At 37.0% G+C, this 25,205-nt stretch overlaps 1 protein-coding gene across 6 annotated transcripts in view; it reads left to right on the top strand.

Annotated features, from left to right (window-relative positions):
- Positions 1–25,205, top strand: part of LOC113227103 (CUGBP Elav-like family member 4) — a 449,761-nt gene that overhangs the window by 420,747 nt on the left and 3,809 nt on the right. For 3 of the 6 annotated variants that reach the window (XM_026459980.1, XM_026459978.1, XM_026459974.1), the window contains exons 6-9: positions 22,054–22,212; positions 22,987–23,104; positions 24,093–24,269; positions 24,958–25,053. In XM_026459980.1, coding sequence (XP_026315765.1) covers positions 22,054–22,212; positions 22,987–23,104; positions 24,093–24,269; positions 24,958–25,053 — 550 coding nt within the window. The remainder of the gene's footprint in view (positions 1–22,053; positions 22,213–22,986; positions 23,105–24,092; positions 24,270–24,957; positions 25,054–25,205) is intronic. The other 3 variants (XM_026459979.1, XM_026459977.1, XM_026459975.1) reach the window with 2 other exon arrangements.

Here is a 25,205-nt window from a genome sequence, read left to right as displayed (position 1 = left end):
GTTCCTTCCTCGAGCTTACAAGACGTAGAATGGTCTCCTTCCTGAAGTATTTCCTTTACGCTATGACATGGGATTATTCAAAAAGCGTGTCAACAGTCTCTCAAAGGCTAGCAACGCATAGACAGCTCATCTGATGTCGCAGATGGCAATGAGCGACGGTGACTACCTCCCATCAAGTAGCTCATCTGTTCGTTGGCCTCCTGATTTACATTGAATAAATTCCGGTAATAAAGAAAAAAAAAATATTATCGCGTTTGTATATAATACCAAAGATTTTCTTTTACTACGCCTTAAACCATTGACTTACAAATAAATGGACGACGGGTCTAATACAAAAACCACGAAAAAAATGTCCCAAGTCAACCTATTTAAACGTAGTGACATGTAAAGGAATGTGAAAAAGCTAAAACGTTAGATTTAAATTGTAATGTCATCGCAGTACTGTCTAATTTTGCTTGCTTCGCTGTCAGTCGAACAAACGAAGACTAAAGCGTGAATGACGCTCTGTATACGATTTTAACGCCCTATAAGTTCGGACACTTTTTAGCGCGGACCCGACGTCCATATAATTGTAAGTCAATGCCTTAAACTATAATTTATAGGAAAGAAATGTCATTTAAACAGGATATACAAATCTCATAATCAAAATTAACTAAATGCATATTGACAGGGATTTCATATTGCTATTCAACCAAAGCACTTACTTACATTTTAGTTCTTTTTTAGTTCCTTCATTCAAAAACAGACAAAAAACAAAAGCCTGTCGGTGGTACGGCTTAATTCTGCTTATTACGTGTCCTGTGCAAAATAAAAAATAAAACAAGTCTCGCTTAATCCAGCTGAAAGCGTTGGTATATCGACATACTGCAAAAAATAAACATGTTTTTAGATTGGTACGTAAAGCTATTATGCAATTTTTCATTTAGTTACTCAGCGCCAATATTTCTCACATACAGCAATATCATTGTGTCTCAAGATGTCAGATTCTGAGTGTTTGTATTCAGGGACATCGAATATGTCACTATTTTATATATTCAGCGCATAATTACTGATCTTATTTACTAGAATATTGGGTAGGATCTTCTTATTTCAGTGGTATTACATTCATGCCTTATTCTTTTGTCTTTGGGTTAGGCAGAGACAACAGTTTTCCACTTGCTACGGTCCTCACACACATCTTTCGCCTCATCAACACGCATCAATGCGCACACATTCGCATAATAATAAAAGGCGCGTGAGACCACGGAAGGAAAAAGCAGTCGATTACTATTAAAACCGCTATCGCCAAAACTCACATTAATAATTTGAAATACTATGAAAACTTAATAATGATTATTCGTAGTTTCAAATTTAAAAATAAATAACAAATTCTGTACTGTTAATATAATTTAAACTTTACCCTGTTGATATATCGTTGAAAATTCAATGCCATCAATACCTAATTATTGGAGATTACGATGTTTTGATTCGTATGTTGAAATTTCAGTCAATGTGCTGCCATCTAGCGGTTAATAGCTGAACAATGACAAATGCGAGATGTTTATTTATTTCTCCAAATTTTGCAGCGGTATATGGCTTACTTTCGTTTCTTGTAACAGAATATATGATGAAATGAAATAAGAAATAATGATACGAAACACCACTCTAATATAGTCCGACTATAATTTTTGTACTCTAAAGTAACGAAACTATTTTCGAGGTTTTGCGCAAGGTAATTGACACGACCATAAAGTACAAAGCGGCGGAAATAGCGGTCTAAGCTCAAGTTTGCGGTACTCCACAAACTGTTGGCAAACGTGTCACACAAACTAAGCACTTCTACTGTATTTATTGTTCTGTGAGTGAGACGACCAGCGCTACGCAACGCGAGTGCATCGAGAAGCTATGCGAATGTGTGCGTCCGTTGTGCGTCCGTACACGGCACACAGCGGGCGCGCATACATACAAACGGCGCTATTACTTTTGTATAGAAGTACCACTTCTCTTATTATACTATGGTATTACTGAGCGGGGAATTTCGCTCAAATGAAAATTAATATTAAGTTTTGTTATATAGGCCAATGTTTCAACATATGTGACGTATTCATGCTTATAACTCATCGTAAGCAAACGTCTAAGTTTAATACCTAATCATTATATATTAAGAAACTTCCAACAAATAAAACTTCCGTAATAATTATTCCTTTACAACTAAATCTAAGCAAAACTTTAATATTCCGATTAATCATGTAACCGCAGATTTCGGTTCTCTTAATTGAAACACAAATGGGTCCGATTGGAGAGATGGCTGGATTACCGGTTCCAAACCTCGATTTAAACCAAGGGTTTATAGGTTTATGCCTCGTTTTAAACCGTGACAAAGGGTGTGAATGTTAAAAGGTCGAAGTAAGGTGTCTTTACATTTGTTTCAGTAGATTTATTTGATTTAATTTGCGGGGCGAAGGATAAATTATTCCAGACAGGTATCGGGTGTTAAGGCAGGGGAAGTTTGTCTTCTCACGCCGAATCGTATTGAAAAAAGGTTTTGCCGTGGTTTATTAAACAAGGAGATAACGTTGTTCACAAGGAATCAAAACGTAAGATACCTAATTACATACCTTGTTTTCTTCTACTAATTGTACTTACCAGTGTTACTTGGAGAAGGGTATCTAAACAAGGTGTATATCATATCATACAAATATTTTAATCTAACGCTCATTTGATATAGGTAATTGTATATATATACATATATGTATATAATTATGATAAGGCAAAATAGACAATAAAAGCTTAACTACTAGAAAGTAATTTTATATAATGTAATTTTTTTTAATATAACAAAGTTCGCTTTATATAACGGACGTTTAATATAATAATAATAATAATAATAATAATGCACACACTCATATCCCCGCACTAGGGAAACCCTGTATCCCCGATGCCATGAACACACACATAGACAACCACAAATTACACCCAAATTCGGCCACGGGGGCATTTATATAATAAAAACTTAAAGGCCGTTCAATAACAGGCACACGGCAGTAATCGACTTATGTTTCAGGGTAACGGGCGCAACGGCTGTGCCCCCTGAGATCTTTGTGATTTATAGCTCTGAGTGACACTGCAACTGTTAAGGACAGGTGTGTCGCTTACCACAGACGCACGACTTGTTCGTGTTTTATAACATTTTTTTTAACAAATCCTATATTCAAGAATAAAGAAAATTTAAAAAACTAAGTAGACCTTGGTATAGAATAAAGAAAAATATTTGCTAAAGAAAATTCTTAGTTCCATTCCAAACAGCTCTCAACTTCAAAGCCCTGTCTGTACCCGTTGTCGACAGAGTGGAGTACTTCCACTATTTTATCTTTCAATATCTTAGTAAGCCGAACTATCCAACCTTTTCGTGTCCCAACTTACCCACTAAACCTTCTGAACGCCGCCTTACTGTTTTATTAGACCGTCCATAGACCGGGCTCTAATTCCCTCATATAAACGGACCGGACGTAGTGCAGTTACTGTAAGCAGTAAATCCGATAAATAAACAGTATGCATAAATCTTTTCAAATTCATTCGATGTCGTTATTTTTAAATAATAAAAAAATCTATTTCTTGTTACGTATATTCAACATGCACATTTGACTCTTAATAATATTTGATACGAGGGAAGATTAAATAAGAAAAACGTCAAACGAATTAATGCCGTTTGCATCACATTATATTGTAATATTAAGAATATTTATTTCAGACTCCTGTCCACAGTATTAGTAACAAATTATCTTGGGACTAGGGTTGTCGCGAATATCAGTATCCGCATTCATCGATGCTGATATTTATTGCGGACGTTCGAATCGCTGGATAACATAAAAAGCACGCTGGAATAATTGACAAACCTTCCGGAAACAGATTTTTCCAATTTAGTTCCACCCTCACCGTTCCTCCACTAGAAGGTCCGGAACACTCCATCCTTATGTCGTTGATATAGCACCAATTCGCATTAAATGCTTTGCTTTCTGATACAAAGGAATGGAATACTCTGCTCGCGTCTGTGTTTCCCGAAACATTTATTTTGGGGCTATTCAAGGCTAGACTGAATAGGCATTTCTTAGGCAAACGCATTCCATCGTCGGTCACATCGTCGCTTAACATCAAGTGAGACTGTGGCCAAGCGTGTGTCAATTATACATAAGATTCTACGCCGAAATAGCAGCTCAGCCATAGTTTTAGAAATATCACTTTGATAAAATTCCAAAACGATTAACCTATGCAGATTGCCCATTTTGGTAATAAATGACACAAAATCATTGAAATAATATTTTATTGTATACCAAAGAAAATAGAAATCTTTTTCGCGCAGATGTATTCAGTAGGAATGTACATTTTTCGCTTTTTTTTAATACAAATAATCAGCAACCGCATCAACATCCGCTAATGAATAAAAAAACTGCATCAGCAACAACCCTGCTTGGGGCTAATGTTAGGTTCGGCCACAAAATAAAATCAATTATATAAGTATATATAATATAAGTTTTATCTTGGTGTGGAGCTGCACCCATTGCTGTAACATTGGGAAGTTCACCGGTCTGTAAACACTCGGGAGCCCGTTGTTACTACATTAGAGGAGTTCTAATATGAAGGCGTAATATCTTCTCTTTGTAGAATAGAAGTCACATATTATACTGGACCCGTAGTTCACTGTATGCACTCGTTGTAAAGTCGACCCTAAGTCGAAGTCGGCTGCATGACAGGCAGTATACTTTAAAAAGCGCAATTTTAACTGGTTTTATACCATCGCAAACCTTCGAACCAGGTCCTGTACATATTTACTGGAAGGTATTAAAAACAACTGAACGATCTTTACAAGTTATAAAAATACTGATGTTACTAATTACAAAATAATAACACCGTAACCATGTCGAAGGCTCTCATAGGGCATTGTTCGTGGGTAAAAGCCAGCCTTACTCCAAGTTAATTGGAATCTTTTAAAGTTTACTCTGCCAATAAAGGCCGCCCGGCTCAAGCAAAGGCTTTATGGGGATTCGACACTGGATCCGCACGCGGGACTAAATTCTAATGCAGATTTAAGAGTGATTTCTTTATGAAAGTAGGAATAGTAGTAGTTTTTATTTTATTGAATATCATGATGTTTTTACTATCATGGTATATACATTTTTTTCCCTCCGCACGCTTACGCAATCGTAGTTCGCGACCGGCTGCGAATGAGAATTTTTTACTCTTTGATCGCAACTAGTTGACAATCAAGAGTATTTTTTGCACCATGATTGCAAAGTTTCGCAACACGTGGCAACTGAAGACTTAATTTCCTTACTCAATTTGCATACAAATTATTTCAAGAGGATACTGGCCAATTCAATAATTTCTATCTAATTTTGACAATGTGACATTGTGACGTGGTCGTATATCACTATAGTATTTCACCTTTGTTTGATGAACGTATTTCGAAATGGATTAATGATATTAATGGAGGAAGAAAAATAATATTTACATATAAGTAGTTTTAACATTTTTTTGTACCAGATAATGTTGTACGTAATACATGGATTCACTCTACGATTTTTTGTTTCAATTACTTAATTATTTGTTTATAATGTTGGTTACTGGTTGTGTATCAAGAAATGCTTTTCTTCCATATCAACTACGTATTTTGAAAAGTTGAAATTCCTTTTTCGCAACCTGGTTGCGAACGAAGGAAAAATACTCTTGATTGGCAACTAGTTGCGATCAAAGAGTAAAAAATACTCATTCACAACTGGTTGCGAACCACGGTTGCGAAAGCGTCCGGAGGGTTTGTTTTTTTCAATTACTCCATTAGTGACAAACTAGTGGAGTAATTGGTACAAAGAATCGAATAAACACAAAGAAAAATTCCTTCGACGTGACTGACTCGAACCAGCGTCTGTTTGCCAAGCCTATCTTTCGAATTCCTCCATGTGTTTGTTGAAGCTCTTTGTATTGTGTTGAAACATTATTTTTGTTTTAGGTTTAAGCGTTCTATGAATAGTGTTCATTCTGTGGTAAACATAATTATGACATTAATGTACTTTTTAAGTTTATTGAATGTTATATATTTCACCACCATGATATTGAAATTATTTTTGTGAATTTACTCCACTAGTTTGTTAGAATTATTAATTCAAAAATAGAACACATAGAAAACAATTCCTTTGATTAAGATGAATGAAGAAAAACATTCATAGATTTCTCAAATATGGCGCAAAAAAGTCATTAAAAACCAAAAATAAGAAATCTGCAACAGGCACATAGAAAAATTCGTAAGGTACGCTAGTTTGGTCCGTGGTTTAATGGCATAGCGTCTGGCACAGGTTGCTGGAAGACGTTGGTTCGAATCCGGAATCAGGCGGATCGAAATATTTTTTTTCGAATTGTTAAATCTTTGTATTAATAATTAATATACTTTTCAAGAACTAATAGAATAAACCAATTACGAAGAAGAAAAAGAACTGTTTTATACGTTACTTACCAATAGCTTAGTGCTTTGGTTAATTGATAAAGTAACTAAAGGTAAACTACCTTGCACCTAGATACAAGTTTCATCATAATAGTCCTATAATAGAGCTTCTAGATGTGAAGATATTTTTTATGCACAAGTGACGGGACGAACGAGTCGTGCGTCTATTGGCAAGCGACATGTCTGTCCATGGTAGCTACAGTGCCACTCAGAACTTTACATCGCTTAGATCTGAGGGGCACTGTCACTGCGCCCATCACCCTGAGACATAAGTGACAAGTCTTTTTTGAATTTTTATTAAATTGACATTCAATTATTTCTTGTGAAATTACTCCACTAGTTTGTTATAATTATTAATCCATAGATCGAACACTCAGAAAAAATTCCTTCGATCCGGCCGGATTCGAACCGACGTCTTCTATCATACCGTGCTAGACGCTATACCAACTAAGCCACGGAACGACAAAGCGGACCTCACGAATTTTTCTATGTACTTGTTGTCGTGTCCTTGTATTTGGTTTTTCAACGACTTTTTAGTCATAGCGCCATCTATGAGAAATCTATGAAAGTTTTATCATCCAGTTGGATACCTTTACAGCCTTTTTTGTTTAATAATATTAAATGACGGGAAGAATAAGTCGTGCGCCTAGTAGTAAGCTACACGCCTATCCATAACAGTTGCAGGCACTGCCACTGCGCCCGTCACCCTAAGACATAAGTAGACAAGTCTCATGTGCCTGTAATTTCACCAGCGCCCACAAGGAGCTCTACTGCTACTAAAGAGTTGGACAAATAAACATTACAAAATGCTTATCACCGTCTTTTACAAACAATATTTGTAACAAGGCAGTTTTATACGCTGAATAATGGAAACGAAAAGGGAGCCAATCGATGCTACCTGCACCCAGCAAGGAAACAAACTCCTTTTAATATAATTGGCCAATGAATAATACACGAGCCCGTTATTGCGAGCCCACTCCAAATAAATAAAACGCCGGTTGAATTTATTCCCCGACTGTATAGGATCTGTGTTACGTGTTATCCCAATAGCGTTAGATGTTTGTATCGCTAGCGGAAATAGTCCAGAAGGCTCTTTCTTTTGCAGAGAATTCTATTCATTATAAATATACTATATATTCATACATACACTTCACGCCTTGTTCCCCAATAAAGGGTAGGCAGTGACCACAGCCTTCTTTTCCTTACACTTTGTTCAATAAGAATAAACTTACAATTGGACTTAGGTAAACAAAAAGAACCAACAAAACAAGATGAACCTGATTCCTTCTATATCTTTCTAATTTGTGAGTTAAATCAACTATTGTTCCGATTAGAAATGTCAAAGTTTCTTATCGGCCAGTTGTGAATCGCAATTATGTGCCTCGACTCGGAAGAGACGCAGTTTCCGATCGGGAGAGGCAATCAAAATCAAGCTGCGAAAGAAACTACTTTCGAAATAGCGTTTCTCATTCATGTCTTTTAAACTTATAATATTATGTAACTCCACAGATATTTATTTACGTTTCTATGTTTAATTGTTTTGGATGACCTAAGAGTAAATGATAATTAATTGAGCTTAGGAACTGTTTGGTACACACACATAACTCATTTTTGGGTAATTTCGTGGACTGGATCCTTTTGCTTAACTACATCCAATTACCCAATTAAAATTACAATCAGCGTAATTTATCTTACTGCTAAAAACTAAACTAAACTTAACTACTAAAAAATTTAAAACTTTTTAATAAAAAACCGACCTCAAACAGCCTCCGTGGCTGAACGGTTACAATACTGGTCTGCCACGCAGTGGTTCCGGATTCGATTCCCGGGCCGGGAGAAATATTTGCATGGCCTACGTTTATTTCTCTCGTGAGTTTAAATGTATTTTGTGGTTGTCTGTGTGTGTGTCCATGGCAGCCGCGATACAAGTTTTGTTTAGTGCAGGGCTATAAGTGTGTGCGTTATTATTATTATTATTATAAAAGTTTGGGGAAAAACATCTACTTGCTAAGTGTTATTGAAATCCGTTAACGGAAAGTGGGTGAAATCCGATAAACGGGATTTAGCCCCTAGTTTGCCATTCTTACAGATGGAATATTTTCAAATTCTTCAAATTTGAATGGAACCACTATTGAGATAACTCGTTTTTAACATAGAAAGAATCATCGAAATCGGTTCACAAATATCGGAAGAATCGTGTAACATACACTCAAAAACATACAGACGAATTGAGAACCTCCTCTTTTTTTAAGTCGGTTATATGTTGAGTGTGTGCGTTATTATTATTATAAATAATATTAATGGATTGTGAAACCTTAGGTTGTTAGTTACAATAGAATGCGTTTATCTCCCAGAATACAGTAATGATAAAATTCCTAAATAAAATTAGGTACATTGTATTCAACCTGCAAGCATATGTACTAATATTAATTTCGTGTTCGGTTTCTACTGTTAATTGCACTTCACATTAATGTAAGTGATTTTATATGATATATCACGGAGAGTGTGCGATGGAATTACACGATTTAATTCCGCCTTCCCCTTTCCATCATCGGGGGCCTAGGGGTAGGCTTGGCTTCCATCCCTTTGTTGTGGATATTCCAAAGATTCGCACGAAGCAGCGTTACGCTTCCACATTTATATGGCGAACGGCTATGGAGTGGAATTACTTGAACGTTATAACTTGGACCTTTTCAAGGCGAGAGTGAATAGGTAACCGCTTCTAGGTGTGCATGCTCCATCGTCGACCTCATCGTCACTTTCCATCAGGTGAGTTGGAGGTCAAATGCACACTTACATAGAATAAAAAAAAGGTGACTTCTCCTATAGGAGTTCGGCTATCATTATAGGTACTTGGATCCGTGAAGTTGCGGATCTGAACAGTTTTGTGGTAGATACTCATGTTGAACCATTTTAAAACCATGTAGTTTTTCTACGGCCACGTCTTCAGCGGCCCTAGATTTTTCCATTCAGAATGAGTAGCAGTAGAGAGTATTTTTCACTGCGCATGATATTCCCGAAGTTCTGCAGTTTCCCCGTTTTTACGACTTTCAGAAGCTCCAAGCTTGTGTGCGTCCTTTTACAATTAAACTAAAACTAAATCCAAAAAAGCTAGCATGAAAATATTAAGCAAATACAGTAGAATTAACGCGAATTTAGTTCATACGTATCACCACGGAAGAAAACAAAACAATGGTAACGCCTTAAGGCTCGATTACTATCGGAACCGCGCTATCATCAAAACGCTCACAAACAAATGATAAACACTACGAAATCTTGATAACGATTGGTCTAAGTTTCTAATTTAAAAAGATGTAACAAATTCTGGATTGTTAATATAATTAAAACTTACCCAGTCGCCATAACGTTGAAAGTTCAATATTGCAAGTGCTGCCATCTTGCCAGTAGCTGGACTACGACGAACGATTAACATCTGAATCGATTCGATAAACAGAAAATTTAACATTCATTAAAATAAGACACTGATGATGTGAAATACTACTACGGATAATATTTTTGGTGCGGCTATTTGCGCGAAAGAATGACACAACCATATTATACAAGCGAAAATGGCGGTCTGAGCTCAAGTAGGTCTTTCGAGACCTATAGTGCGATTCACGTAAGTTCAAGCTATCAAAATATCGTTGAAGTTACGTAGTCGTTCGATCGAAGTCCTATCCAAAATGGGTATTCACGTATCTATTATATCACGTATATATTATATATATAGATTTGAACGAATGTTGATATGAGTAGAATCGAAACGTAACGATGAACGACATCTTGGATTGCGAAATTTGACATTTAGTCGTCGAAAGTCTATTGAAAGAACTGTCAAAATTTTAGCAGAATACGTATGACTTGTCGTTTAGAGTCATCATATACTCGATGTTTAGAGTCGATTTTCCTCATACACCATCGTCAAATTTACTCCTTTTTTCCAATTTACTTTACCTACTCTTAATTTCTACCTTACATAGCGCATAATGACTGTCACGCCAGTTGGCATGCGATCCCAAGAGCAGGTCTCTAACTACTCATAGGGCTATGATAGGTGTGGATGTGTCAACATCAAAATCGAATGTTAGGACATTGATTTGGAATGATACCGATACGCACTTTACTACAAGACACATATTCGCGAAGGCAAGCACACATATGCACGAACACACACGCACACACGCCTACATACACACACACACACACACACACTTATGCGTTCTTATTACTATTCCACTTAACTTTTACAAAGCTTCTCTGAGCTGGAATTAATAAGAGGAGTCAGTAACCTTAGACTAGAGGGAGGGAGCCTGATGATTAGTTATACAGGGATATAACCCTAGTACTGACACCAGACTCTCACAATGTCCTTAACAGTACAAAACTCTGTATTTTAGTCTTAAGTAAGCCTTGTGAGAGTAATAAATTATCATTCATTCATTCATTCGTTTGATTTAAGTTTGATTCATATACCAGAACACGCTTTAACGACATTTGGATCGAACGACTTTAAAATTGGACACGTTGACGTTCACTGTCACACGTGAATACGAAAAAGCAGTTCAACGACTAAATCGCTACGACATCGTAACGGTTTGATTGCGTGAATCACCCCCCTAATTTTTGCACGTGTCAGACGCTAACTAACCGCTTCTACTGTATTTATTGTTCTGTACGTATTATTTACCTACGTGTTAAGTAACATTTCGCTTTTAAAAACTTATAATTTTGTAGTATATTGGTTATAGTACGTTGCTGTTATTGAACAGTGTTACGAAGCCGTGGTAACCTAATAGTTTGACCTATCGCCTCTCAACAAGAGACCGTGGGTACGAATCCGAGCTAGCACCTCTGAATTTCTTGGAACTCATGTGCGGAATTTAATTTAAAATTTACTATGAGCTTTTGGCGAAGGAAAATATCGACATGAAATCTGCACGTCGAAAAAGGTTTACAACCATCGAGTATGTAACCGTAAATGGAGACGAAATAAGGGCCATACATCCTTGGCAACTTATAAGTCAAACGCTACTGATGTCACTTTTAAATATAAACTGAAATAGTACAGTGCCAACAACTGACCTCTATGTATGTCTACGTATATTCCAAAAATATTCTATATTTATTGTAATAAAATAAAATAAAAATAATTAGAGATATCTTATACATATATGTAATAAAGATAATATCCCCCATAGAACTGTTCCATTCGGTGGTGTAGGAAAAACAGCAAAAGTAATTAAATAATAAATTACGTATTTTTTACGTTAAACTGGCCGATTTCAAGTGAAACAATGACTACACCCGTCAATTGTTTCGAATTTGGGCTAGCCAATCGGAGCGCAGTTGTCACGGTAATGATTTGGCAGAATAGTTTTCAAAAAAATTAAATTACTTTCTTCTTTATTTCTAATTATATACTCGATGTTCACAACCCTCGTAAAACGTGTAAAGTCCCCAACACACAGTGGGCCTGCGTGACGGACTATGGCTTAAATTCTCACCTGAGAGGAAACTGGTATTGGTAATGATGATGATGTTACTGTTATTTATTCATTCAAGTATATATAGTAAAAAGCAATGATATTATACTTGTAAAAAGTATATAAAAAATTGTCTACCTATTTAATTTTCCTAATTAATAATAATCAGGAAAGTAATCAAAGGATAAAGACAAAATCCGGCCAAAATCAAGTTCGACAGACTCTCTACAAAAGGTAAATTCAAACAAGATTAGTGAACCAAATCTATAAAACCTTACCATTAAGGAGATTAACATTCTTACACTAACGTCAGAGTACATTTATGAAAATGTTATTTATGTTAAGAATAACATTATTTTTTGATGAAAACAGACAACGTTAATACGAGGAATAAAAATAAACAAACTGTTCTTGACAGCCGTCTTCATAAAGTCTCAAATTTATTCAAGGGGCAATGTATACGCTTCTATAATAAGATTCCGATTGATATTCAAAATTTACCATTTACGAGGTTTAAAACTATTGTGAAACAAAAACTTTATACTAAAGGTTATTATTATCCAGCGTCTGCGTACTTGGATAACAAAAATTCGTGGTAGTGACCCGTTTAGCTCTTTCAGGCATCCTCGATCAAAGATGTTTAAATTAAATATTGTAATGATAAATGTATTCAAATGTATATTTACAAAGAGCAACCCTTAGAGTTTCTTGCTCATTCTTCTCAGGGGAATCTGCCTTACGAATGAGCAGTAGAGTTTAATCGGTATAACTATTTCAAGTGTAATTTGCTTACCTTTGAAATAAAGATTATTTGACTTTGAAAGGAGATATTTTTTTTAAAGAAATACATCCAATGTCTTTAACTAAGTAGAATTTATACAACCCACTTTAGGTTTAACAAAGTTATTAATATTAATAATAACGCATAGAATGATAGTTTCATATCAAACGAACTGTCACAAGTGAGGCAAAAATCAAATTCATGTAGGCTAGTTTTAGTAGTAGGTTAATTTTTGGTTTTAGTGAATATTTATATAAAAATACAAGTTGAAACGTGTTTTGTTAGTTACTTCCTTGTGAAATGTGATGTTAGTATCTATTTTATGTTTGTCTGACGTATTTTGACGTATTTCGTCATTTTTAGCTAAAATTCTGGAGCTGTTCGCGGTGCAAGTTGACCTTGAGCACTGAAGGCCCGCCCGCTCGTGTAGGCCCTTTGGGAGCGCTTCAATTTGCCTCACTTAGCGTGTGCGGGCTAAGTTTCTATGCGTTATTATTCTAAGATTATTATATTATTCTTGCGTGGAAAAAAATCATCTCCTTGGTTTAGTAGCAGTAGAGCTCCTTGTGAAAGAGTTTGACCAGGGAAGTACTGCTACCTTACCTATTTCTGCCGCCAAGCAGTAATGTCAGCATTACCGTGTTCCGATTTTGAAGGGTAATGGTCTATCCACACATATCCGGGCCGTGCCCGGGACGTGGACGGGCCGTGCTACGTCAAGGGCTCAAAAAAATATCGTTGCGTATATTTTGCATGAATTCGTTCACACATGTCCGTGTCCGGACCGGCGCCGGGACAACCCGCAGTTCATATAAACTAACACGCCCCGACCACGTCCCGAGCACGGCCCTGATGTGTGTGGATAGTCCTTTAGGGTGCTGGTGAAAATACAGGCACATTTGTCAACTTATGTCTTAGAGCGTCGGGCGCAGTGGCAGAGCTCCTCAGATTTTAGGAAGGACTCTACTGCTACTAAACCTACTACTCCTTTGAAATAATTGACGAAGTATATTTACTAGCTTCAATTATATATCAAACCTCTTATGTAAACAAATTGTTAATCCGCTCTCTCCATTACTTTGGACCACTGCGAGATAACGCTCATCAGGTCGCAGTAACAGCTTCCATTGTGCTTGGTTCACACCAGCTCTGTGCCGCTTCCGGCTAAATAGGGTTGTCCATTTTGTTTGCCGTTTAAATGTAGCTGAATTTGTTCTTTCTTTCTTCTTTTCCTTTAAAATCGGTGATCTCGAATAACAATTGTATTGCTCATGGTTATCTTATCACAAGTATAAAATTTTACTGTTATTCATATTTATTAATACAAACATTGAACACTTAGGAAAAACTCCTTCGATCCGAATGGGTTCGAATCAACGTCTTCCAGCAAACCGTTCCAAGCGCTATGCCAACTAAGCCACGGAACGAACCAGCGGACCTTACGATTTTTTCTACGTGCTTGTTGCAAACCTTTGTTTTCGGTTCTTAACGACTTTGCCGTTAAAAACTAAAAACAAAAATCTGACGACCAATAAAAGACTTAAAAAATTGTTATTCATATTCTTAATAAAAGTGCTCCGGACGAAATAAAATTTCATGTCACGTAAAACTTATTATACTTTTTCATTGAAGAAAGATATGCTTTAAAAATCTTCACGGCACTTAGCTCACAGATCCTTCATAAAAAAATGGACATAGGACACAACAATTATAAATAAATATAAATAATATAATATAAATATAAATAACGCACACACTCAACATAGCCCCGCACTAGGGAAACCCTGTGTCGCGGGTGCCATGGACACACATATAGACAACCACAAATTACACCCAAACTCACGAGAGAAATAATTGTAGGCCATACAAATATTTCTCCCGGCCCGGGAATCGAACCTGGGACCTCTGCGTGGCAGTCCGGCATGGTAACCGTTCGGCCACTGAGGCAGTAAAATTGATAGTTGCATGTTAGTATCAACCCTATACTGCCAGTATTTCAGTATTTCCGCTCCCGCTGCCGCTCGTGGTGAGCACATTAGTGCAGTTTACAGGAAACCCTCTATCTCTCGGCTATTTATTGTAGTTCTCGATCTCTGTACGACACTGCACTGCAGGCTTAATATTAAAGACGAGAAATCATCAACCAATACCAATTGTCTATAAAATTTGTGTGATTCGTATTTCAAGAGACATATCGGATTTTTTTCTTATTCTTATTTGGCACTTAAGGGACGAAGGAAGTCTGCGTTGTCAATTAGTGTGTAGAATTTATATAAGAAGTTTCTGATGATAGATAAAATACACAAGGTAGCCATTGTCTGAATTATTGTTAATTTTGTTTTATAATACAATTTCCGCTACCGCTCATGCCAAACACATTAGGGCAGTCGACAGGAAGCCCTACGTCTCTCGGTTATTTACTGTTGATCTCGATCTGTCCACCAGTCTCTACTCGCAGTGCCTATTCACTGACAACTATAAATAGGGATGCGACAGCACATTGTTTTTCTTTACAAATTTGCAGATGACAATCAGAATTACAATGTTCATTTTTCTCTAAATAAGTTATTAGAAACGCGCAACATATATCGGTTTTGCAATTCTAAATTATTTCGCATTGCAATCTTCTGTAACACAAATATTATTCCGACCTAGATACATTTATTAAAATAAGAATGCATTTATTGCATAACAATTACATTGCTTAGAACTCCATAGTCTGCCAGTTCAGGTGTACAATATTATCCTTTTTTTATAAAGAAATAACTGCGCATTTGCCCTCCATCTCACCTGGCGGTGACGAAGAGGTCGACGATGGAGAATGTACACCTAAAAAATGCCTATTCGCTAGCTCAAAACAAGTTACAGCTTTCAGGAAATAAGTCTTCAGGCAGAAAATTTAGCTCCATAGCCGTTCGCCATATACATGTAGAGGCGTAATGCTTCTTGCAAATCCTTGGAATATTCACAACATAGGGATGGAAGCCTAGTCTAGTCCACAAATGATCCATTATTCCCTTCCCCATCCCCTTTCCAATGCGGAATATATATATTCAAATCCAGCTTAGGGATTTTTTTCAATAAAGCATTTTGTTACTTTAACACTTGAGCTTGTCACAATGGTGACACTATCGATTAGATTACTCCAAATAATCTCCCATCTCTAGCAATACATCAGACGCTATATGGAGCCGGGAACGTCTGTAGGTAGAGAATAAATTTCCTTGATGTATGCCCCATCACAATCGTCAAACAACACGATTACCTTGCGTTTATTGTAGTCTATGCTTTGTAGATTTTATGCCACCCATTTCTTAGAATAACAGATGAGGAAGAATACATCTCAAGGAGTTCCAGACTTACTAAATAAATTTTGTCATGTTACTGAAAAAAATATATAATACGAAATAGAACACTGCTTGATTTTAAAATTGGGACCCAATTGCAACAATATATTTATTGTCTGTGGTCTCTAAGAGGCTACACACGTCCCGATTTTAAAATCAATTAATTTGTGAAAATTGTGGAAGTTTAAATCAGTATAGAACACTGTCTAGTCCTTATGAAGTTATTGTAAAATAAATTTAGAGTAAAACTAGACGAAATAAAAAATAACTGTTGAACCGAAAGATGTTTCTTCCTACCAAAAAATTAGTTCAGTAAGGTACACATTTAGATGTACGAAAGTACCACTACATAGTTATACATATAATTATGAAAGTACACCTATCCCATAATAAACATGATATAACCCCAGAGCAACAATTCCAACCCTATTTCAGGAACAAACACGGTAAATCACGGTCGAGCCGAAAGTGAACTTGCAACAACAATTAGCAGACTAATATGGACCTCTTAATACGAAACATTGTAACAAATGGGCCCCAAGGAACTTACGATTGCGTTGTAAAATACGCAGTAAAGTTAACCAGACTGCGTGGTGACAAATCTTGGAACAAAGCCGCTCTGAAACAGAGCGTGGTTAGGATGAAGTAAGAGCGCAAGTATTGGGTTATGTATACAGATGATAAGTGAAGTTGTTGCGCGTGCGTTATTTTCCACACGGACCACTCGGAAGTTGGAAGTCGATTATAAGATTCCAATCTATAGATACGTGTTTCTTTTGTGTACCCCCGTTTCCCAGTGTAACCACCTCTAACAAAATGTAAATAAAATATAAAAAGCACAACAAGAAGCAGGTATTATTTTGAATCAAGGTGATGCCCAAGTAGGAAAGCCTTAAAATTTAATTAGGTTGAACAAGGAAATTTAAATATATTTTTCACAAAAGGACTAAATTGGCTAAATTTACATAGAAATAAAGTAAAAAAGGGCCCGTAGAGTATGAAAAAAAGGTACATAAAATATAAAACATTTTTTTAAGAACAGTTTGTAGAGACGCAGCTCTGTAAGCCGAGTATAAAACGTGCTTGTTTAAAACAGGGGAGGCGATGAAACGAGAGTGTAATGACTTCAAGTGCAATATTCTTAGTTTATTGCCCATATTTTGTTACAACATTAACAAAACTACGACTATGTAGTAAGTAACAAGATTTTAATGTTTTGTTAAGTAAGTAAGTAAACAGAAATGCTGAATTTAGTACCCAACCTCAATTTCAATTTGAAATCACATATTGATATATGATATTTATATTATGTTTTATGATATCAAGCGACGAATATCAGGGACGAAAAAGTCGTGCGCCTGGTGGTAGCAGTGGCAGTCCATTGCGCCTGCACCCTAAACCAAGCCCCATGTGCCTACAAATTCACCAGCACCCTTAATCTTCAAAACGGAAAGCATTAATGCTCTCATTACTGCTTGACGGCAGTAATAGTAAATAGCAGTAGCCCTGGATGAACACTTTCACAAGGAGCCACTGCTACTCAAACTTCCATTGAAGAAGAAATAAAGCCTGATTGAATATCGTTATTTTTTTAAAGGTACCTGGTTGAATGGAGAAAAAGCTGGCATAGTCAAAGTCAAAGAATCATTTATAGGTAAAATAAATTTACACTTGAAAAGTCACATTTAAACTACTTTTAAGCTAATGCTCGTGCACTACGCTCGTTCCCTGAGAAGAACGAGCTAGAAACTCTTGGGATTGCTCTTTTCAAATAAATTTAAATGCTATGGAATACACTTTGAATTAAATTTGTTTGCAATCTGGAGCCATATCGTCTTTCCATACATCTTTATCTAACACGTAGTCTTCAATTTTGTAATATGACTTTTCAATCAAAATATTTTTAATGTAGTTTTTAAACTTACGAAATGATAATCTTAATATATGCTCCGGAATCTTATTGTAAAAACGTATACAGTTCCCCATAAAAGAGTCGTTTACCTCGGTTAAACGAAATCGTGGTACGATGAGTTTGGACTCACATGTGACGCTGCGACGAAAAAGCCCAAAAACAAAGATAAGTAACAAACGCATAGATGAATTCGTAAGGTCTTACTCGATTTGCAGCTCAATTGGTAGACCGGCTGGCCTAGATTCGCATACAGATACAAGTTCTAGTCCTGTCAGATCGAAGGAATTATTCATTGTGTTCGATCTTTGTATTAATAATTTATAACAAACAAAGCCTGATTATGAATAAAGAGGACCAGTGCCTGTTCAGTGAAACTTTATTTTAAGATCTAAATCACGTATATTTGTTTTTTCAAACAAACCAACGTTTCGGGCCCTTTACAGGGGTTACTACAGTTCTGCTCAAGTAACGGGACGAACAAGTCGTTCCCCTGGTGGTGAGCGACACGTCTACCCATAACAGTTTCAGTGCCACTCAGAGCTTTAAATCGCAAAGATCTTAGAGACACAGCCACTACGCTGTCACCCTGAGACGTAAGTTGACAAGTCCCATGTGCCTGTAATTTCACCAGCACCCTTACCCTTCCAAACCGGAACGCAATAATGCTCACTCATTACTGCTTGGCGACAGAAATAAGTAAGGTGGTAATACTTTCCTTGACGAACTAAATAGTAAAATCTTTCGCAGCGTTCGAGCGAAAATACTTATTTACAACGGCTTAGTTAGGAGTATACTAGAATATGGAAGCGTGGTTTGGCGACCCCACTATGCTGTTAACTCTTTACATTTAGAACGGGTGCAAAAGCGCTTCTTATGGCACTTGTCATTCTCTGTGGGTCTTGCAAAAAAATTTAAATCGTACAACAGGAGACTTGCACATTTCAAAATAACGTCTCTCTCGAAGCGCAGAGAACTTTTGGATATGGTTTTCCTATATAAGATTGTTCGCTATAAGGTTGACTGTCCACAATTGCTTGGTAATTTAAATTTTAAGATTCCTGCCAGACTTCCGAGATCTCATGTAAGGCTTTTTCACCCGCCTCGTCGTAGAACGGTACTGGGTTGTAACTCCCCTGTAGCTCGCATGTCTAATCTATATAATGACTGCTCCAAACATGCCGATATATTTATTGACTCGTGGCTAGGTTTTAGAAACAAAATTCTTACTTTTCTTGGTTCGACCAGATAACATGGTTAAGTATTTGTTGCGTTTTGTATTCTGCTTAAAAATATACATATCTTTTTAAGTTAGTGTCTTGGTGTTAAAACTGTTTTTGTTATTTTTTGTTTCCTCTTCTTTTTCCTTTTAATTTATACACACATGTTTATTTTTGCTTGAGGTGCTCGCCTATAAATGGTTACGCAATTAGAATAGTTTGTGAAATGTATTACTTACTCTTGAATTATTGTAGTAACTGTTGGTGTGCCTAATAAATAAATAAATAAATAAATAACTCTTGGCGCACGACTTGTTCGTCCCTTCACTTGGTATTTATAAAAAAAGCACGACAAATAAAACAGCACAACATTTAATAAAAGCTATTTAAAAAAGCAATGAAACGTTCGTCAATGGATAGTCTCCATCGAAAACTACGTATCGATAATTCTACACAATACATGATTCTTGAAAATAGCTGGGAACATAACAATAATGAGTGCCGAGGGCGACGTCTTCATAAAATATTCACGCGCTTGCTTCCATGGGTGAAAATAGGCCACAGTATGCATAATATAATAGTAAGCTATCTTATAAAACGTATATTTGTAAGAATAATTTATTGTACTCAGACGTTTTCAATTTCGAGTTTCGGTTTTTGTACGAAATCTAAAAATTACATTTAAAGTATACACAGTCACGTGTAATAGAATAGTAAAGTTTAATCTCCTTCTTACTGGATTAAAATTTTCTTACCATATTAACTAGTACATTTAAATTATTTATTAATTTAGTAGCAGTAGCGCTCCTTGTGAAAGAGTTCGACCACGGTAGTACTGTCACCTTACTTATTTCTGCCGCCAAGCAGTAATGTCAGCATTACTGTGTTCCGGTTTTGAAAGGTAAAGTGACCTGAGAGTAACAGGGTGACGGGCGCAGTGGTAGTGCCCCTCAGATCTTTGCAATTTAAAGTTCTGAATGGCACTGTAACTGTTATGGACAGGCGTGTAGCTTACCATCAGGCGCACGATTTTTCAGTCCCGTCACTTGATGTTATATAAAAAAAAATTCAATTAACGTCGACGATGGAAATTGCACTCTAATAATACGACTTTGAATTTATATGGGTTCTATTTTGTACATAGCTATAAAAAATATGTGTATTTTTAAACGCACCGTGAGAAAGTAAGAATCAGTAATCCTATAATAAATAATAGTTAGCTGATACATAGTCCCACTGCTGGGCGCAGGCCGCAGGGTTCCTCGCGATAGTTTTCTACATCGAAAAGCTCATGGTCAATATCAAATTAAATTTCGCACATAAATTGCAAAAAACTGGTGCAAGCTCGAGGGTTGCGAATATTAGCATCCACATCCGCATCTGCGGATAATCAGCATAAATTAAAATATCCGCATCGACATCCGCATTCATCGATGCTGATACTTATTGCGGATCTTCGAGTCGTGTCGTGTGTAAATGGCACGCTGGAATAACTTACTAATCTTCCAGGAACAGACTGTACGCCGAAAAAGTAGTTCATTCAGCTGTTTTTTTTAATGAAACTGATAAAATTCAAGCAGATAGATTCTTTTGTAAATAAATGTCACAAAATCATTGAAATAATATTTTATTACGATACCAAAGAAAACAAAAAGCTTTTTCATGTAGCTAGATTCAGTGAGCATGTACATAAAATCAGCACCCGCATTAGCATCCGTTGATGTCAAGGTCAAAAATCAGCATCCGTGTCGACATCCGCTGATGTGTAAAAAACCGGCATCAACCCCTCAGCAAAAACCCCTATTCAAACCCACATTATTTAGGTCAAGCCATTCGACTGCCACTGCTCTTATAAGAATCAAACATATAGTAAAAAAAATACGAAAAATGGCGATAAAATATTTTTTACATTATTATTATCCAGGTATATATAAGTACGTGTTGGTTTAAGAAAAAATAAAAAGCAAAACTATATTCACTGTATCAATATCCGTCACTGGAATTGCGAAAGAAAATAATGAAAACGCAAAACACTTTCAATAACAAATACGAGAGACTACAAATGCGGAATGCAAACATTTGCCTTTCATCGCAAAATTGAATAAACAACGAAATGGAATTAAACAGAATTGCTCCGAAAATGGAACATAAGCAACCGAAGCCAATTAGCCACTTAACAGCTGCTTAACAGTCTTAACAAAGCGTTCAATTCAAAGCAATTGCCTGCAGTAAGTGCAGGAGGAAGTTTCTAGGCAGACCGTGGCTGCATTTTTGGATGTGAGCCCAAAATAACTTGTTGCATGCGCTGGCATGCGACCTGTTGCGTCCTACGCCTACGGAGCCAAGCCATTTTTGCCCGTTTGCAATACATAATGAATGCTCCAACTCCAAGCCGCAACCGCTGTACGATTGTATTGTAGTTTCCTCTCTCAACATTGAATTTTTAAAAGCTTTACCAGGAAAAGCTTCCGTAGTTATAGCCTATAAATGCGGTCTATTAACGTAACAGGCTATGAAAAATAAAAGGTTTTTACTATGTGACACTTTGTCTCAAGGGTACAATATTTATGGTAGCAACAATGTGTACGATACTTCATAATCCAGCAATAGTGCGATGAAAAATTGTAGCAAGATTTTTATCACCTAAAAACATTAAAATAGACATATTTAAGGATAATGACAAAATTATATATACTATTTGTTATACTACTATGAACAACTATACTGCGGTACTATTTATGAACAAATCTGCTAAAAAAACCAAGGACATATATGTAGTTACAAATTGTGATGAGGTTTGCATTGTAGAGTGAAAAATAATGTACCATTCTTTTGTTGCAGGGAGCATCTTCAAGTTTAGTAGTCAAGTTCGCCGACACCGAGAAGGAAAGGCAGCTGCGGCGAATGCAGCAGATGGCAGGCAATATGAGTCTGCTCAACCCTTTCGTGTTCAACCAGTTTGGCGCGTACGGCACCTACGCGCAGGTCATCACAGAGCAGGTGACCGACTATTAATGAAGTTGCACAACGCTGAAAAATAAATATGCTTCTTTGAGCATATAAAACAAAATAAGCGAAGTTCAATTGGTGTAGTAACTAGTAAGAGTGATGCCACACGATGCGTTGCGTCAGCGTTGTGACGCCTGAGTGGTGACGCTGCTTTATACTACGTGTAAACTAGAACTATATGCCCCTCATGGTGCGCGGAAAGCCGGGTACTCACTAGCGAGCTGTAACCTTAACCGTTGCAAGGTACATTAATAAAAATCATAGTGTGGTTACGTGGTTCACGAGCACGCCCCGAGCGGAACGCGTACGGTTAGCAGTGAGCCGACGATAACCAGGTACTCATTCTAGCGAGTGGAGACTGTTTCTGGCGTACACAATAGAACATCGTTACTGCGTCTATCACGTTACAGTTAGTAACGTTAAAGTTAGTTAGAGTACCTGCTGAACGCGTGGGACAAGGGCCAGAAGACGAAACGGGGAGACCGCATTGCTCGTGTGACACTCGGTGCGTTGAAATCACAGCGTTGCGACGACACAACACACCGGCAGCGCCCGTGTGGCATCGCTCTAAGTATTCTTGGCAAAGCAATGTTGAAAAAATACTATACTATACATAATAGAGCTAATAAATCAAGTAGCAATTGATAAAGCTACCTACAAAAATAGAAGCAGCGTCTCCAGGGGTTTTTGATTCATAGTATTTTACTAAAAACTTTGTTAATTTGGAAAACTTTCAAATAGTTTACAAAGTAATTGTTGTATCAGCAGCAACAAGCGGCGCTGATGGTGGCGGCAACTGCGCAAGGCTACATCAGTCCAATGACGGCACTCGCCTCCCACGCGCTCAACGGCATGGCCAACTCCGTCGTACCTCCCACTTCTGGTAAACTGGCTTACTAAATAAATATAAACTCTCGGCTTCTCTAACGACATCTCCTGTCAGCTGCTGGTACCTGTAAAGGTACCTGCCTGAGTGAAGAAATATATTTTTGAATATAGTTGCTCAAAACGTGGTATTTTTCGTACTACAAATCGTGAAAGTTGGATTTTTCGCACTAGTGCTCTTTACTTTTCCATTTTCTTTAATTTACTGTTGTTTCAAGTCTTAAACATAGAACTAAAGAGGTTGTATATTTATTTAGTATTTATGTGCTTTGTGACGAAGCCATTCGTCAATGAAACTTCTAATTACTTACAAACACCTTATTTGTTTAAATTGCATAGGTATTTTATAAAGCAACGGGTTACATTTAAAAATACCAAAATATTTTCCATAAAGATGGCTGATTGATTATTAGCAATGACCGGAGGTGAGTATTACGCGCACCGCGCGACTAAAATAGTAATTTTAATGTGGCTGAATACGAAGAAATAAAATTAGTTTTATTTTACTTTTAATGTAGTTTTTTCGCAAATATATTAAAAAACCTCGTTTGATACACGTGTGGATTTGTCATTTTCGCCTCGAAGCTTCGAGACTCGTGAATAATGACTAACTTTCCGCACTTGTATCAAAATACAACTATTTTACAGCTGGCGCTATAGCAATAAAGTCGTTAAAAACCAAAAGATCGGCAACAAGCACATAGAAAAATTCGTAAGGTCCGCTAGTTCCGTGGCTTAGTTGGCACAGCGTTTGGCAAACGTTGGTTCGAATCCAGGGATCGAAGGATTTTTTTCTAAGTATTCGATCTTTGCATTAATAAATATAAACTGTAGAGTCAGATAATATTAGATTCGTCATCGAACGAATTCATCCACTTGTTATCGAACAGTACCCCCGGTGAGTGAAAACGAAGCCCTTCTTACATGTACAAACTATCTTCATGGAAATAGGCAGTAATTATCCTCTAATACTTTTGCGGTTACAGAAAACTTCTCTGGTCTGGCGATAGGCACCGGTGGCGCGCAGCCATTAAACGGCGCACTGCCTTCGTTGCCTTCGCCGACCATGCCGGGGTTCAATATGGCGGCGCAAACCGCCAATGGACAACCCCCGCCACAGGAAGCTGTGTACACCAATGGCATCCATCAGACCTTCACTGGTCGTAAGTTTGACTAATAATACTGCTTAGTTTAGTAACAGCCCTCCTTGTGAAAGAGTTCGTCTAGCGAAGTACTGCCACAATTTCTTGAGCAGTAATATGACCATTCCTACTTTCCGGTTTTGAAGGGCAAGGGTGCTGGTGAAGTTACAGGTACATATAACTTGTCAACTTCATGTCTCTTCATGGCGCAGTGGCAGTATCTGACAGGTCTTTGTAATTTAAAACTCTGAGTGGTACAGCAACTGTTATAGGTAGACGTGTTGCTTACCACCAGGTGCACGACTAGTTCGTCTCATCATTAAATATCATAAAAAAAGTTTCGGCTCCATTTCTTTAAATCTTTAATAGATAAATAGATAAAAACGTTATTCACTTTCATGGCAGCTTATTTACTAAGATCCACTAAAACTAACACTATAATTATTATTAAATTGAACCAATTAAAAATAACAAATTTTAATAATAAAAGGAACGTGCACCTTCACATATAGGTAACTTATTAAAATTAATAGTTTTGGAAGTCATGGAAGTGAAAACTCTCTCAGCATAAATGCCGCAGTTTCCCACGATGTTGGTATTCTGCCAGAACTGTGTTAAAAGAAATTAAAAAAATTTTAGTATCCTTTTATTTTGAAAATAATTTTTGATCTAGGCTCTTTGATGAGAACTACTGCAAATTATTTTCCAGCAGTCCCAGTGACAGCGCAAGGCCTACCCAATGGCGAGGCAGCAGCATTGCAGCACGCAGCGGCCTTCCCCGGGATGCAACCCTTCCCCGGAGTCGGTGAGTGCGGCCACACAAGGCTTGAGCACGCTTTCGTAACACGCTTTATACTCGACTCAACGTATCTTCCTAAAAACCACGTCGACGTTGATTTTAATGATCAAAGTTGACTAATAAGACTATATCATTAAGGAATCAGAAATAAAGTTTTT

Source organism: Hyposmocoma kahamanoa, unplaced genomic scaffold, assembly GCF_003589595.1.
Source record: "Hyposmocoma kahamanoa isolate Upper Pololo Valley unplaced genomic scaffold, ASM358959v1 202, whole genome shotgun sequence".
In the NCBI taxonomy this organism is placed as follows: Eukaryota; Metazoa; Arthropoda; class Insecta; order Lepidoptera; family Cosmopterigidae; genus Hyposmocoma; species Hyposmocoma kahamanoa.
Note: the sequence above shows the minus strand (reverse complement) of the source record. Positions and strands in the feature narration are given on the sequence as shown.